The sequence below is a fragment of the Rissa tridactyla genome, chromosome 9 (genome assembly GCF_028500815.1).
Source record: "Rissa tridactyla isolate bRisTri1 chromosome 9, bRisTri1.patW.cur.20221130, whole genome shotgun sequence".
NCBI lineage: Eukaryota > Metazoa > Chordata > Aves > Charadriiformes > Laridae > Rissa > Rissa tridactyla.
The window spans coordinates 2,456,985-2,472,220 of record NC_071474.1 but is presented as its reverse complement, the minus strand read 5'-3'; the positions used below and the strand labels follow the sequence as shown (position 1 = coordinate 2,472,220).

The window sequence follows — 15,236 nt, the reverse complement described above, 5'->3', positions numbered from 1 at the left end:
AATGTCCAGTCTAAACCTACCCTGTTGCAGCTTGAAGCCATTCGCTCTTGTTCTGTCGCTAATCACCTGTGAGAAGAGACTGGCACCAGCCTTTCTACAGTGTTCTTTCAAGTACTTGTAGAGAGATGTGCCATCTTCTACTGGAGAAATGGATTTTCTTTTGAAAATCTGAGATCAAGTGCACTGGAAGAAAGTATCTAATTTTTAAATCACTTTTGATGCCAATACGATTCTGTACAATTTTCTGGGTTTATAATTTGGTGCATATTGCAGACAACTCTACTGGCTTCGTCAGTGCTAGAGAGATCGTAACAGAGCCAGTAAAAATGAAAGTTGGCCTTGCTGCCTGCTTGGTGTGAGTGCAGAGCATTCAGGTTCCGGAGACCTGCGTTATTGACAGCAGCTTTGTGGTCTCCTCTTTCTAAGGTTTTCTGTTTCTTCCTTTTCTCTCCTTTTCTTTTCTCTTTTTAGGGCACTGGCTCCCTAAAAGTGATCCCACATTTCGTAGTAAGGTTAAGCGTTGTTTTTTTTAATTTTCTCCAGGTATGAAGATGGTTAAGTGACACCTCACTTGTTAAGTGACTAATATCTTTGACTATTTGTAATTGTTCCATATGCCAAAAGCTTCAGGGGTGATGTAACTTTCTAGCTGCGGTCCATTAAAACCTGTCAAGTAATTAAAGTTTGGTGGTGAAAGTGAGGCCAAGGAATGAAGCAGAACAATATTTCAAATCGGTCGCTTTTTTTCATCCCCCCCCACTGGCCTGTGATTCATTTTGCTTTTTATTCTGTGCAGATCTGCAGCCTGTTACCTACTGCGAGCCAGCTTTCTGGTGCTCGATATCCTACTATGAACTCAACCAGCGAGTGGGAGAGACTTTCCACGCCTCTCAGCCCTCTATGACCGTGGATGGTTTCACTGACCCGTCTAATTCGGAACGCTTCTGCCTTGGTCTGCTCTCCAACGTCAACAGAAACGCGGCAGTGGAACTCACGAGACGACACATTGGTAATTTCTGTTTCCCTGTTTTAATCGGTGTCTTTCAAGGTGGAAGGTAGAGACCTGCCCGTAAAGCTTTTTTAGTTAGCTAACCGGCATGCGGCTTGGGCAGTTTTAGAACGCTGCGATGTTTGAAGATCCATGGTGTTCTCGCAGGTTAATCTTCCATCAAGGAACACTAACTGTATTTTTTCATAAATTTGTATTTTTTTCGTAAAAGTATAATTTAAAAAATGCCCTGAGCATCACTGAAATTGCTGCGTGTAATAGAGATGGAATTTAAACTTCTACATGCACTATTCTTTATTTGGATGGATGTTAGTGATAATCTTGTTTGTTCCTTTTCCCCCTGCACTATTTCATTTTCTAACTGTTCTTTTTTAAATGGAAACCTAGTTCCTTGATTTTCGTCTCAATTTCCACTTTTCCTGCTTATACTGCAAGGTAGTATTCAATTTAATTTCCAGTTAAGCCTGTGCTAAATAGAATATCCCAAATTTACACAATTTTAATAAAAGGCTTTGCTGCATTTTCTGCTGAGTTCTATCAAAAATGAACCGCTTTTTGTCCTGATTTTGCTCCCCTTTATACCCTTTCCGTGAGCAGTCAACTTCACCCAGGAGAATCTTTCCTTACTTGTTTCTAAAATGATTTCTAGCACCACAAAACCCACCAAGATTCAGAAATCACTCTTTAGATTCAGCAGGCTCCTTATGCTCTGTGGAAGAACGAAAGCAAGCTCTTCCGATAGGACTGTAAGACCACAGCAAATGTTTATTTGAGCAACAAAGATGTATTCTTGAAATTTTTTCTTTATTAACTGAGATTTTAATAGCTTGTGCAAACTCGTACTTGAAGTGTATGTTTGTCCTTGCGTACAGTGTAATCTCAAGCAAAAGGCAATGATTTGAAAACGTCGTATAATTTAATTCCAAATCACGAAGCGAATAAACAAACAGTTGTATCCAGCTGCGGTGACTTTCAGAAAAGGTTGAAAACCATATGTTAACTGATAGAACGTTCGTGTGGAAAATATCAGCGACGTGTGTTGGGAGTGAGCAGGCTGTGAGGTGGTGAATTTATGCAGTCCGGGCTGTGGTTGATGCTGGGGCTGGGGAGCGCGATTCTGACTTTATAAATTGGTCCAGTTGCTCACCGAGCAAGCTTCGTGCTCCCTAGCGGGAGCACCCGGCGGGCCAAAAGAGACGGTTTTCATTTTCCATCATTCGTAGTTTAGCTGCTTTTTGAGAGCTGTCTCGCGCAGAGGTTCTCTGCGTCTCTGCCAGCTCTTCTTGCAGATTTTGCAGATGGTTGTTCTAAGCTAAAGCAAACCTGTGCCGTGTGTTTTCCTAGGAAGAGGAGTAAGACTCTACTACATTGGCGGCGAGGTGTTTGCCGAGTGCCTTAGCGACAGTGCCATTTTTGTCCAGTCTCCCAACTGCAATCAGCGCTACGGCTGGCACCCAGCAACAGTTTGCAAGATCCCACCAGGTAAGGAAGCAATGCCTGATCTGTGATCCCACACAGGCTTCGCCTTTCCCAAACGGGGACTTGCTGTGGGAAGCAGGCTCTTTGTCAAGGTAGGCATGGGTTTGCGGACCTCCCTTCTTGGCAATCATCAGAAACTTGAGCCCTATTATAAGCAACTTGATAACTTGAGCAGGGCGTTTGTTGTAGAACGAAGGATAAAAGAGGCTGCTGTGCATGCTCCAACGATTGCTGGCACGACATTCAGACAAGGAGGAAGAAACGGTACTTCAGTATCGAAGCAGAACTAAGAGCAGAACCCGCCGCTTGTTCGTGCAGTGTTTTATCAGTCCATTATTGTATTGTAATTATCTGGTAGTCACGTTTATAATTTTGTTTGCGTCTTTAAGTAAAAGAATAGAATGTAGGAAAATTTTTCTTAATTTAGATTCACCCATAATAGATTTAAATTGTTACTTTTTTCTGTTCTGTAATAAAATCCCCCCCCCTCCTTGTGAATTAGCATTATTCTAGGGAAATTGCATCTGCAGGCACCTTGTTGTTCTGAGTACAGCAAATACGTGTCTAAAGCATGCTGAAAGATTAGAAGGGAATTTATTACCTCTATCTGGGAAGAAAATACTTTTTTGTTAGATAAATGCCAAAGAGAGGATGCCGTTCAAAAGGGAATGTACCTATTTAGCTAGGCTTACAAAAGCTAATTTTTTTACAGATAAAAGTATGTATATATTTAAAAACCAAACTTTTTTGTTTAGAAATATTGGAATAAAGATTGTCTGTCTTTTGAGAAGAGATCCATACGCTGCAAGCTCCGGCCCATCTTAGCGGGTTTTGTTTCTCGGACGCTTAGGAAGCAGCTGCCAGTGTTGCAAACATGACTTAATTCTCCAGCCACATCACAAGAGTCCACCCCGGCTGGAGTCAATATCTGAAGACATAAACAACCCACATTTCCGCTGTAGATTCATCTAAGGCACATTTTTTGGACTCCCGCTCTCCCCACTTTTGCCGCAGTCTTTGGCCGCCTTCTCAGACTCATCTTCAGATCTTTGCTGGGTTTGAAGCAGTTTCTGCGTTCCCTTGTGGATGAGATCGAGTCGTACCCGCTCCTCCCAGGCGCAGTCCTGGGCAGACCTGTTCCCATCCAACCCAGAAGTCTGAAGAGTTTGGCAATCTGATCGTGAACAAGTTTTTTCTTCCCTTGCCATAGCTCTTTCTCTCCCCTCAGCCTGGCCCTGATGCTCTCACCCGCCTTATTTTCCCTCCTCGGACTGCAATATGCCTGACACAGCTTCCCTTCAACCTCCCTGCGAGATACACGGCTCTTGGGCTCTGCTTTCTTTTACGGCCACAAAAATGGGTAGTTGTCTCTGCAGCTGCTGAGCTGTTGCATGCGGTTACGCTGTGCTATATTCAGTTCGACCCAAAACAGATGACAGTATGAGTCCAGCCCAAGAGAGTAGGCTCAGAAGTGATTTTAGAAAAGTACAATTCATCACAGTCCAAAGGGCTGTTTTTCAGACTTGGCCCATGTAATCCCAACTGAGCATTCGCTGCGTGCCAGGTTTCAGAGTTTAACTTGTTTATGGTTATCTGGGAGAAAGCAAGCAGAGCAACACTTTTTTAGAGAGTTGTGTACTTACTTAGCTAGTTAAACTGTGAAGGATGTTGTTATATTTCACCTTTAAAAACAGTTAAATAATCTGTTCTCAGTCTTTTAGCTGGGACTAAACACTGGGGGAAAACTCCAGTATTAAAGGAAAATTCTTTGGCACGTGATTGATAGGTAAACGTAAGAGAGGATTGTAGCCGAAACAGCTCTGCTACCAGCCTTTTTAACCCTGATAACTGGTTTCTGGCTTGCCAGAGCGGTTTCACTTCAGAACTTCTCCATTACTTCTGCTGATGGACACCATGTGAATCCAACACCAGTAAGTTCCTGTTTTTAGCCCGTGCGTTCCTTTCTTTCAGGCCCCGTAGCGAGTGCCGTTGTTGAGTGTTTTGGTCATAGTTAGGCTTTTAAATTACAATATGAAGGAAATGATTGTGAAGGGCGTAGAAGGAGGTTCCACGTAGGGATCCCAGGTCTGGTCTCGGAGATCACAATCTGCTGTGTGGGCACTAGAATTCATCATTGCCTGTCCTGTAACATGGTTTTCTTCTTTTTCAGCATATGAGCTGTGGAAATGCGGCCACCTTGATTCCTTTTTCTGAAATGCCGTGTTTAAGCAATCTGTGTGTAGTGTCACAGGGGCTGAGGGAACGGGAAGGCAGCATTGAGGTTCTTTCCATCCTTAATCCGGTTAAGCTAATGCCTTGTTCTTGTGTTCTTTTTTCACAGGATGTAACTTGAAGATTTTTAACAACCAGGAATTCGCCGCTCTCTTGGCTCAGTCTGTAAATCAGGGCTTCGAAGCCGTGTATCAGCTGACCCGAATGTGCACGATTCGAATGAGCTTTGTCAAGGGATGGGGAGCAGAATACAGGTCAGGCCTTTTGAACGGAACTTTGCCGTGTGCTTCTGCTTGCCAGTGCCACTCCGGTATTCCGCAGCCTAGCGTCGGATTCTGCGCAGCTGCTTTACTCAGCTTTTAAGACAGGGGAAATGAGCGCAGCGTCTCTTCAGTAATGCGGAGTTGTTGAGGCTGTGTTGATCTTGTCTCTCGGTTTTCCCCTCCTATTTGTGGCAGACACAGATCTTGTGATGTACCTGGAAGACCACCTGTATTTGGTCACAGCGTCGTACAAACCAAAAGCTTTACCTGAAGCACAGTAGATAAATCCAGATGGCCTGTGTAGGAACTATTTTATTTTTTTTTTCCTTGAAATTAGATGTGTGTTTGATAGTTTGAGTGTCTTATGACTACACTGTTATCAGGACAGGATCGATGTGAGTGCTTCCTAATAGATATGGGTTGGGTTTGATGCTTCTTTTATCAGGGACTAATGGGATTAAAATAAAAGCAGATTGGCTTGAAAATTTATATTTGGAAGAACTGTTAGAGTTGCTGCAAAATTATAGTTAAATCTCCTTGTCCTTTCCTTAGTGCTTGTCATAGGGCAGCTGCTTAAATGTGACCGGAGGCAGTGGGAGAAACAGGTTTACTATTTTTCCCGGAACGATATGAATCACAGAACGGTTTGGGTTGGAAGGGACTTTAAAGATCATCTCATTCCACCCCCTGCCCTGGGCAGGGACACCTCCCACCAGCCCAGGCTGCTCCAAGCCCCGTCCAACCTGGCCTTGAACCCCTCCAGGGATGGGGCAGCCACAGCTCCTCCGGGCAATTGGATCTCTGGGAATACTGGAGATAAAACAGGAGATGCAGCAGGGTCTGATGTTTGGTGTCGGGGATGTGGTTATTCTGACAACACGGGGACAGGCGGTGTGAGGGATGGAGGACTCCGTAGCTTGTGCTGCTGTTGCTCCGCTGTATTAGCAGCAAACGGCCCTAAGTTGCAAAGGGAGTGAAATCAATGTTTAATAGTACAAGTTGGGGAGACGAAATTCGTTGGAAAATTAATGCCGTTTTATGAGAGAGAAGGCTGGCAAGGATTTAAGCCAAATGTGATTTTGAAATACTTACTTGACGTGTCTACCCCTTAAATTCGTGGCCTGATGTGAAGACCCGGGTGCAGTCCCTGCCTCCCGGAACAGCCAGGCTGCCTCCGCGGCTCCCTTGCACGGCCGCCTGCCGCCGGCGGGGGAGATGCCACAGCATCAGCTGGAGCCTGGGCCCTGCGCGTTGCTCTCCCACTTTCTTCATTTCTCCAGATGTTTGGAGTCCATTTTGTTTTGAAACTGTCCTGCACCCGGGCCAGAGCATTTCAGCCCTGGCTTGCAGCCACGGCTCGTAATGAAATCCAGATGAGCATGACTTACGGAAAGTCAACTATCTCATTAGAGCATTGTAGTCAGTGAAACCCTATGCTCACGCTGACCGCGCCAAGCTGCTCTCTTGCTCCTTCATTTCCTTGCCACAAAATACTACATCTGATTGCCTTTGTCAGAGCACGTTTATTTGTTGAACTGATTCATATATGAAAACGTTACTGTGGGAGCTGCATCCAGAGCTCTGTTCCAGTGATTTCTGGTTCAGCTGCTTCGCCTTTTGAGCCGTCTAATTGGAGGGGTGTTTAGTGCTCTTGTGTGCCCGGGATTTGGCGGAGGGAAGGGGGGAGAAGCCGATTGCATAAGCAGCCTGTGATACAAAGGTTCTCCCCTGCCCAGCCTGGTGGAGCAAGCTGAAGTCACGGAGAGCTTTGAGGGTTCGCCTTCCTGAAGGGCTGGAGCCAACGTGTCGGCTGTCGAGGTGGGAAGGCAGAGTGAGGTTTGCCGTGACGGATTTGCAGAGGGCAGAAGCGCGGCAGCCCCCACGGGTAGTGGGTTTCTGCACGGTGTTGCCGGGACCGTTGTTGAGCGGCTCAGAGTTGGGCTGGTTTCAGGCAGCGAAAGGGAACGCTCCGTGTTAAGCTTTTCCTGGGACGCGAGAGGTTTGTGCTCTTGACTGAAGCTGACGGGGCGAGTGGTGTCCTCTCCCTGTCCTGCCCCAAAGGGCTCACGGGACACCCTTCAATGCAAAACGCTCACCCTGAGGTCGCTGTACAGGGTGACCCCGGCCCGTCCGCCCACTCCTGGGGCATGGCCTGACCCCGGCAGCTCCGGGCAGCCGCGCCGGGGCTGGGAATGGGAAGGTGCCCGCAGGGAGCTGCTGCCGTTTTCAGCTCAAAGGATGAGAGATGCAGGTGCATCAACAGAAGGGGTTACAGCCCTTGGCCCGGGCCTTGCAGGGCCGTACCCCGCAGCCTCCACGCTGCCGGGAAGGGGCCGGGGGGGCTGTGGGAGCGCAGGGCGCCGCGGAGCAGCAGGTCCCTTCTTCAGCAGCGGTTTCTCCCTGGGCCCCGCAGGCTTTGGCTTCTCCCTCCCACAAACAGATTCCAAGGACAGCTTCTGTGGGAAATGAGGGTGTAAAACAAGGCTGTTTCCAGGCTATTTCTCTCTCTTCATAATCCTCCTCCTCCACAGCAGCTGTCCCTGCCTCTCTGCCTGGAATAAGACTTAGGCCATCGCTCGGCAGAGGAGGGAGAGCCCCTTGCCTGTGCCTTGGTCTCCCTTCCCCTCCTTTCCTCCCATCTCTCTCTGCTTTACCGTCTGGAGACGCTCCACGGGGTCTGGCCTCCAGGGGAATAACCGCGAGGCAGACAGGAGAGGGAGAAGGTGCTTTGTGGCCGGGGAAAGTAAAAGCGCGGTGTGCGCTGACCCAGCAAGGCATCGCCTCCGCTCTCTGGCCACAGCCGCCAGCTCTCGGGGGATTTTCAAGCACATGGCTTAATACCATGTCCCTGCTTTTCTGATGGGTTTTGCAACTTTTTTACACCCCGCAGCATTTCTGCTTCTTTTGAGGCAGCTGCTGATGAAATGGCAGCCTGTCGGGAGTGCCCCGTACACAGCGTGTGCGGTGCAGGGCTCAGACCTCCGGCGCATCCTCCCGCGCGGGGCGGAAAGGATGCTCGGCGGCAGCTCTGGCCGCAGGAGGGAGCGGGCCCCGCGGCTGCGGCGGGGAGCCTGAGCGAGTGCCCGCGTGGTGATTTCTCTCCATCGCCTCCGCAGTCTGCTAAAATCCAAAGATACGGTAAAAAGAGAATATCCTCATCTTATACATAGAGAAATATAACAGATTTGGTAAACTGCTTCCATTGCTATCTAGTTGGGAGAGGCAAGGTCTTGCAAAATAAAACTGAAGAATTTCGCTTAGATGAACACCTTCCTTTCAGGGAATAAGATGCCGCCTGCTTTCAGGAATCTGAGGAGTAAGTAGGTTACAGAGTGAGTTGCTCCCTTGGGATCGTAAGAAATGTAAAGAGAGAAGATAGGGTTTTTCAAAGAAGTTGGCAGCATAGGCCAAACGCGTGTTATAGAGGGGAGAGACATTCCTTTGGCCCCACGTGCAAGACTATTGTCTAAGCAGGAAAGAATGCTTCAGTAGCTGTAAAACCTTCTCACATTGGTGAGGTTTTGTAAGTCATATTTATGTTGTTCTTTTTTCTAAGCTCTTCTCTCCCCCCCAACCCCTCCTCTCTTGCAGGCGGCAGACTGTGACCAGCACTCCCTGCTGGATTGAACTGCATCTTAATGGTCCTCTGCAGTGGCTGGACAAGGTCCTTACGCAAATGGGCTCCCCGAGTATTCGTTGTTCCAGCGTCTCCTAAGGAAACGTCTCCTGGGGGTGTGGGGGGGAAAGAAAGACTCTGGAAAATGGAATTGGCTTAACCCTTAGCAAAATGCGTAGTAAACAAATTCCCAGTTATCGAAGCGAGGCGGAAAAAAATCTGCTAAAAAGAAAAAAGTGGGTTTTCCTTTTTTTGTTGTTTTGTTTTTAACCTAAATGCCCATTTAAGCCACTTCCACTGAAACTGTTAGCACTTTGGTTACGATGCAGTTGGAATCTGAAGCTGAAGTTCATCCCGACGAAAAAACCGGACTGTGTTTCAGCGGCGACAAGCCAGCGCTCTCCCTCCCGCCGTGTCGCGCCTGCCTGCGCCTGGCTCCGCGCTGTGCTGAGCGTGCGGCCGCCACCGACGGCTCGGAGGAAACTTCCCGTTTGCCTCGCACAATTCCGGGCTTGTGTCACGGGGCATCTCTGAAAAGCCAGGCGCCGTGAGACTTTGGGATGACTCTTGCTCGTGCGTTCCTGTCTCCAGCCACCTGATCCATGCCCATCCTCCCTGGGTTTGCAGCAGCAGGGGGAAAAGGAGGCGTTTAAAGCACACCCAAGAACTAATTCCCCCAGTAATGTTCCCAAAAAGGAATGAATTTCCCACGCTGGACTGCTGTGGAGGAGGCAGGGTCTTGCTTCGTGCCTGAGGGATGCAGCTGACACCCCGAGGGTCTCAGACCGGACTGCCGTGAAGCGAAAGCCCAAACTTAAGGCTCCTTTTGATACTGCTGCAGCGACTTTCGGCCTGAGCTGCTCGCAGGCAGACTTTTGCCACGCGGGGAACTCTTGCTGGATACGTTAAGCCGTCGTTATTGTGCAGTCGATTTGCATTAACTACGGAAAGTTTCTGTTCTGTTTTCTCAGTACGTTGAACGGTATCTGCCACTTCTGAAGTCTTAGGGGCTCAGCGGGTTCAGTGTCCGGGTCTGCTCCAGCGATGGAAACGAACAGGTCGAACAGGTTATCCCGCGCTGCCACACGTGGCTGCGCATGAACCAGGACATCTCAGACACAAACCCCCTCTGTTTAAAACTTCTTTCAGCTGATTAAAATGCTCTGAGATGTGGTTTTGCCTGGAGAAATTGGGAGAGTGTGTATTTACTTGTATTATAAAGCATTCGTTTTAAATATACATGCTCCAGACTGTTTAATATTTTTTTTTTTTTCCCTGCAGCAACTGTCATGGCAAACAACTTCCACAACTGGAAAAAAACCTTAGCACTTGTTTTTACAATTCAAATTTGCCAAATAAGTCCCATAACTTTGTCAGTGCTGTCTAATTACCTGTTTCTTTATATCTGCTTTGAGTATCATATGCATTTGTGCCAAAATATTAGAAGGGGGAGGGGAGAAAACGATAATCAGTTTCCTATGGAAATCTTTTTGGTTTTTTTTTTTTTTTTAAATATACAAAAGACAAACACACAAGCTCGATCCGGCTCTGGGAAAGAGAGACGCGGATGGACTTTACGATGGTTTGTGTTAAGGCTTTAGTCCTGCAAACTCTTGTGCTCCCAGCTGCGAATGCCCGCGGCCCCCACCGAGTCCAGCGGAAGTTTTCCTGCGTGTCCAGTTGAGGGTTGGAGCTGCAGAGAGTCCTGGTCCCATCCCGGGGTACTGACTTGGAACGGCACTTCGGACACTTAGCGGGAATCGCCGTGTAGGGAGAGGCTTTTCCCACGTGCTTGTTCCCTTGAGGCCACCCCGTTTCTCCCCCCACATCACCCGGTTTGCAAAAACCCCACAGTTTTGGACCCGAGGCATCAGCCAGGCAGGGTCCGAGGTGCCCCTTGCTCCGTGGACACGAAGGCTCGTTGCTGGTGCTTTGTTTTCCCAGGCAAAGGAAGAGAAGCTTTAGAGGCGAGTTTTCTTCCAGAAACAAGCAGTGACCGTTTGCGCATGACATTGAAATTCCGAAGAAGACTTTGGGGGGTGGATGCGCTCCCGAATGACACAGGCGCCTGTGAATGTCCTCTTGCAGCAGTTTGACTGGAGCTTTCACTGTGCAACGCGGCGTCCGGCACGGCGCTGGGGGCTGGCTGGGACCGTCGTAATTTCGTTTAGTTCCTGGCAGCGCGTCTGATTTTAGTTAGATCTGATGGCACGGGCCCCTGCAATAGGAGCATCTGTATAAACCAGGATTTTCTAACCACTTAAGAAGCAGGTCTGTCTGTCGTTGTGGATTGGGAAATACTTTCAGATACAGGTTTCTAACATAGTTGCAAACAAAAATTTATCCTGGCTTTTGTGGAAGTATTTGACTTGCTGTTTTAGTGAGAGAGGAGAAGAAATCCTGCGACGTTCAGTGGCCCCAGGTTTCCCCCCCCAGTGCCTTTAAGTCGCGTTTGCTTGTTTTAGTGAACAAACTGTTTTCATTGTCCACATAATCGCGGAGGAAGTTGCACTCTGTGGTGCCTTGTGCATCAGCCACAAAAATGACATCGTAAATTCCACTTTCAGAGAGTTCATCCCACTTGACGGCGTGTGCGGGAACCCGGCCTGACCCGGAGGCTCCGAGCTGGGATAAACCCGAACTCTAATGCGAAGTTTGCCCACAGAATCACCTCCTCAGCCAAACTAGGAATTCGACCTGGATTTCCGCTAGGAACCAGATTTATATCTTCTGCTTGATAACGGATAATTAATTGCTAACCATTCTTAATAGATGCCTTTGGAATAAGAGGATTCAGGTGATGCATAAAATACTTGGTTACTCTCACCTCATCGTCCCTTAAGTAAATGACTTCAAATGGGAAACGTAAGCTGGTCTAGCAGCAGGGAGATGAAATGGAGAAGATTATCTCGCTGAAGTATCCATTTCCTCTCCTGCCCTTTGCTTGCCTTCTCGCTAATTCGTAAAAGCTTCGGGGTTTCTACAGTCGCCTTGTGAAGTCGACTGGGAAGTCCTGTACCCGCGACAAGCTGGCGGCCGGGGAAGGGGCGCCACGCGGGGGGCGTTAGGGCTGAGCTGCCTTCAGCGGTGCCCGGCTGCGGTGGATTGTGCAGCTGAACGCGACTTCCCCCTCCGGCGGGACACGTCCTGAATCACGCCGTTCCTCTGGACACCAAGAGCAGGGAGGAGGCAGCCTGGGGCCGCGGGGCGTTGCAGGCAGCGGTGCCCCGGGGGTGCACGGGGCTGCGCCTTGGTTTTACTTTTCTCTAAAACTTTATTAAAGTAGCTTTGATATGTAGCACAAATGTATGCGATCGGCCATGCCCTAGCTTAGATTACAGGTCTGTACTGGAATATCTTCTCATTTAATGGTAGTCTCGGCTAGTTTTACCAGGATTTCATACATTTTTGTTACTAGTAGAGAGTCACTAGCGGGAACTTTGACTCTTTTTAATTGGCGTAGCCGTACACAAGGGCCCGGCTGCTGGCAGATGATATTGATGGCCTTGTGGTTTTAAATGACTGTGGTGACTTGTTTTTTGGTTTTGTTTGTTGTTTTTTTATTATTATTATTATTAATGTATTGAATTGAATTGCAGTTTGTATTTGGTGTTAAGCTTGTCTTAGAAGTAATCCAGTGCTGGATTTGATTTAATCGCCAGGAACCAGCATGCGTATGTACAACGATGGAGAAATCGAATCATAACGCGTTTCCCCAAAGCTCTGGCTCCAACCGTGGAAAGGTTGGGGGGAACCTTTGAGAAAGAGTTAAACAAATCAGTTTCCTCTCCCCTTAAGGATCAGCATAGTTTGAATCACGCAGAGGACTCCTTTGCGGGGTGAAGAATATTCAGGACTCCATCCCAAGCAGCAAGGACTGACACCCGCGCCTCGTGCTGCTTACTGACGGGAACAAGCGCAAGGAGCGAGAAGAACACAGCTCAGCGAAGGACTTCAGCCGCGTCACACAACATCCGAGAGCTCTCCCAGTCGCCAAGGTACCGGATAGGTAGGAGGAATGGAATTTCACAAAATAAGCTGGTAGGCTAGAAGGAGAGATATTTAGTCACTATATAGTAGCTGATTGAGCGGTATGGTTAAGAAATTCAGTATATGTTTTTTATTATGTACATGCTTTGTATTTATGTTGTCTTTCTCAAATATTCAGATGAATCAAATATTTAATTTTTAACAGAAAGGGCAATTAAGGATTCAGAGTATTAAGTTTCGTACGTTGCTTTCTGGCAGCTGCCAGAAATGAGGCGGTTACTGATGTGAGAACAAGAGACTGGCCTCAGACCGGAGCGACAAACCCCGGCCAATAAAACGGAACAGGGACTTCTCCAGCAGGAGCCTTTGCCCGAGCTGCTGTTTCCTCCTTCAGACGGGGCCTCGAATTGTGCTCTTCGGGTCTTTTCAGATTTACGAGGCTTTAAAAAGACAGTAACGTATTACTCCGTAAGTGTTTCGGTTCATCTTGCGTTTCCTCCAGTCCGTGGGGACCAGAGGAGTCTGCGCCAGTCGCTGCTGCCGAGATGCGTCTCGTCCTCTCCCAATGGAGGCAGCCGACTTCCTCCGCTCCGGACTGAACCGCTCCCCCTTCCATAGATACGTATGAGCATGTTCGCGTTAGTGTTTAGATTTTCTTAACCCGAGATTGTATGTTAATGACCGGTGATGTCACCTACCCGCTTTAGCTCGTTAAGCATTATTCACCTATTTTGTTACTAAAGGCCTGTACCATGTATGCTCTCTTATTTCATATGTGAAACTGTAAGTTCTATTTTTGACATTTTAATAAACTTTGATTTGAAAACTGAGGCTCATGAGAAAATGAGGATTATTGTAAAAATATATTTAAGGACATAAACTGCCAGCATTTGGAGATTTGAAACCAGAAATAACTGAGAGACAGCTGCACCCTTAGGCATGTGTAACGGAGGTTGTTCCCAGTGATTCACACGAGATCTCGGTTACAGGTAAGATCTTTATTCTTTTTACAGTTTTGCTGAAGAATTTAAAGCCAGATATAAAAAATAGTTTAAAAATTGCAACTAGTTCTTTTAACTACCAGGATTCAGAGGCGAGTCGAAGTGGGGCACTGTGGCTCAAAGGATTTATTGTCGAACTGCTGGAAAAGTCGGACGTAGCTAAACATTCCCTGTCTGCCCGCTGGACTGAACCGTAGCCGTACTTTCACCTTACGGCTGCGAATTAGAAAACTCCATTATCAGGAGCGTGGGAGCTGCCGTGGAGTATTTACTGCTTTGTCCTCAGCATCTGGCCGTGGGGCAGACCCTCAGATACCTCCGGTGTCTCTGTGTCGAGGAATCGAAGCCGTGGGTTTGGCCTCTCAGTTGCCCGCTGCTGCAGAACAACGTCAGGCAGGGGGATGGGCGCGAACGTGCTCTCCAGTCCGCGGGGCGCCGGTGACGAGGCGTTCAGGGAACGGCCCCGGCACGACGCGTGTTGTGGTCCCGCTCGGCAGCATCCTCCAGTCAACGTGTTACCTTACTGAGAACCAGCGCCTCTCTCAGATCTGGTCTAGAAGTGCCCCACTTTCATCAAATCAGAGAAACGAGGGTTGGAAGAGACTACTGGAGGTCTCTGACTGAACCTCGTGCTTGATCCAAGACTGTTGCCAACACTAGATCAGGTCAGCTGGGCTTTTGTCTGGAGAAATCTTGAAGAAAAATCTTAAAGAACAGAGATTCCACCCCCCTTCTCCCCAGATAAGCTGTTCCATGGCTGCCTTGTGTTCCTAGTGGAAACGTTTCCCCGTCTTAATCTCCCAGGTTATTGCCCCCTGTTACAAGGGGTTTATCGAGCCTATGGCCTCTCCTTGCAGCGATGGCACCGCTCCTCCCCGCGCGCTCGAGGCGGCAATCGCTGTCGCCAGGAATCAAGCAGCACCGAGCGGGAACGGCGGCGGCGGCGGGGGATGGAGCCCTTCACACCCGCCCTGGTCAGCCGTAGAGAACTGGCTGCCCTGGATGTGTCCCCGCTGCTGTTGTCCTCACTGGGGCTGCGCCTGGAGGCGACCGAAATGTCCAGCGAAGCAGCCGTTTCAGCAGGAGGCAGGTAGTTGGGTCAGGTGCTGTTACTGGGGGGTAAAAACACGTACCCGCCGGCGTTCAGCTGGCCTCCGAGAGGGCATTCTCCAGATAGCATTGCTCACTGAGCCAAGGCACACTATGATCTAATTCTGTGAACTCCTAACGTTCCTCCTCGGGTTTCACTGAAATTCAGATATTTTTTGTGTGTGTGTGTTGTTTTTCCTGACGGAGGATTTACGAGAATACTTTTTCCACTCAGTTTTCCAACACTGTGGTAATAAAAAGGGTCTCGTCCAGGTTTTGTACTGGGGTTGCCAAAACTCAAGTGGGATGGAGTAAATCAGCTCTGGGCTGCGGGTTCTGCTGGTGTCACCCGAATCCATCGTGGATTTCAGTATCGCAGTCTTCTCGTCTGCACTGAAAATGGGAAGCTGAAGCAAAATACAGGTTTGCTAATAAAAATCTCAAAGCCACTAATTAAGCATTGGAACAGGCTGCCCAGGGCAGTGGTGGAGTCGCCATCCCCGGAGGGATTTAAAAGCCGGGCAGACGCGGTGCTTAGAGGTACGGTTTGGTGATGG

At 48.4% G+C, this 15,236-nt stretch overlaps 1 protein-coding gene across 3 annotated transcripts in view; it reads left to right on the top strand.

The window, feature by feature from the left end:
• SMAD3 (SMAD family member 3) overlaps nucleotides 1-13,420 on the top strand; it is an 80,924-nt gene extending 67,504 nt beyond the window's left edge. For 2 of the 3 annotated variants that reach the window (XM_054213512.1, XM_054213511.1), the window contains 4 exons: nucleotides 797-1,009; nucleotides 2,354-2,491; nucleotides 4,830-4,974; nucleotides 8,575-13,420. In XM_054213512.1, the coding sequence (XP_054069487.1) occupies nucleotides 797-1,009; nucleotides 2,354-2,491; nucleotides 4,830-4,974; nucleotides 8,575-8,698 (620 nt within the window). In that variant the 3' untranslated portion in view covers nucleotides 8,699-13,420. The remainder of the gene's footprint in view (nucleotides 1-796; nucleotides 1,010-2,353; nucleotides 2,492-4,829; nucleotides 4,975-8,574) is intronic. The other variant, XR_008468323.1, reaches the window with a different exon arrangement.
• Nucleotides 13,421-15,236: the final 1,816 nt, after the last annotated feature.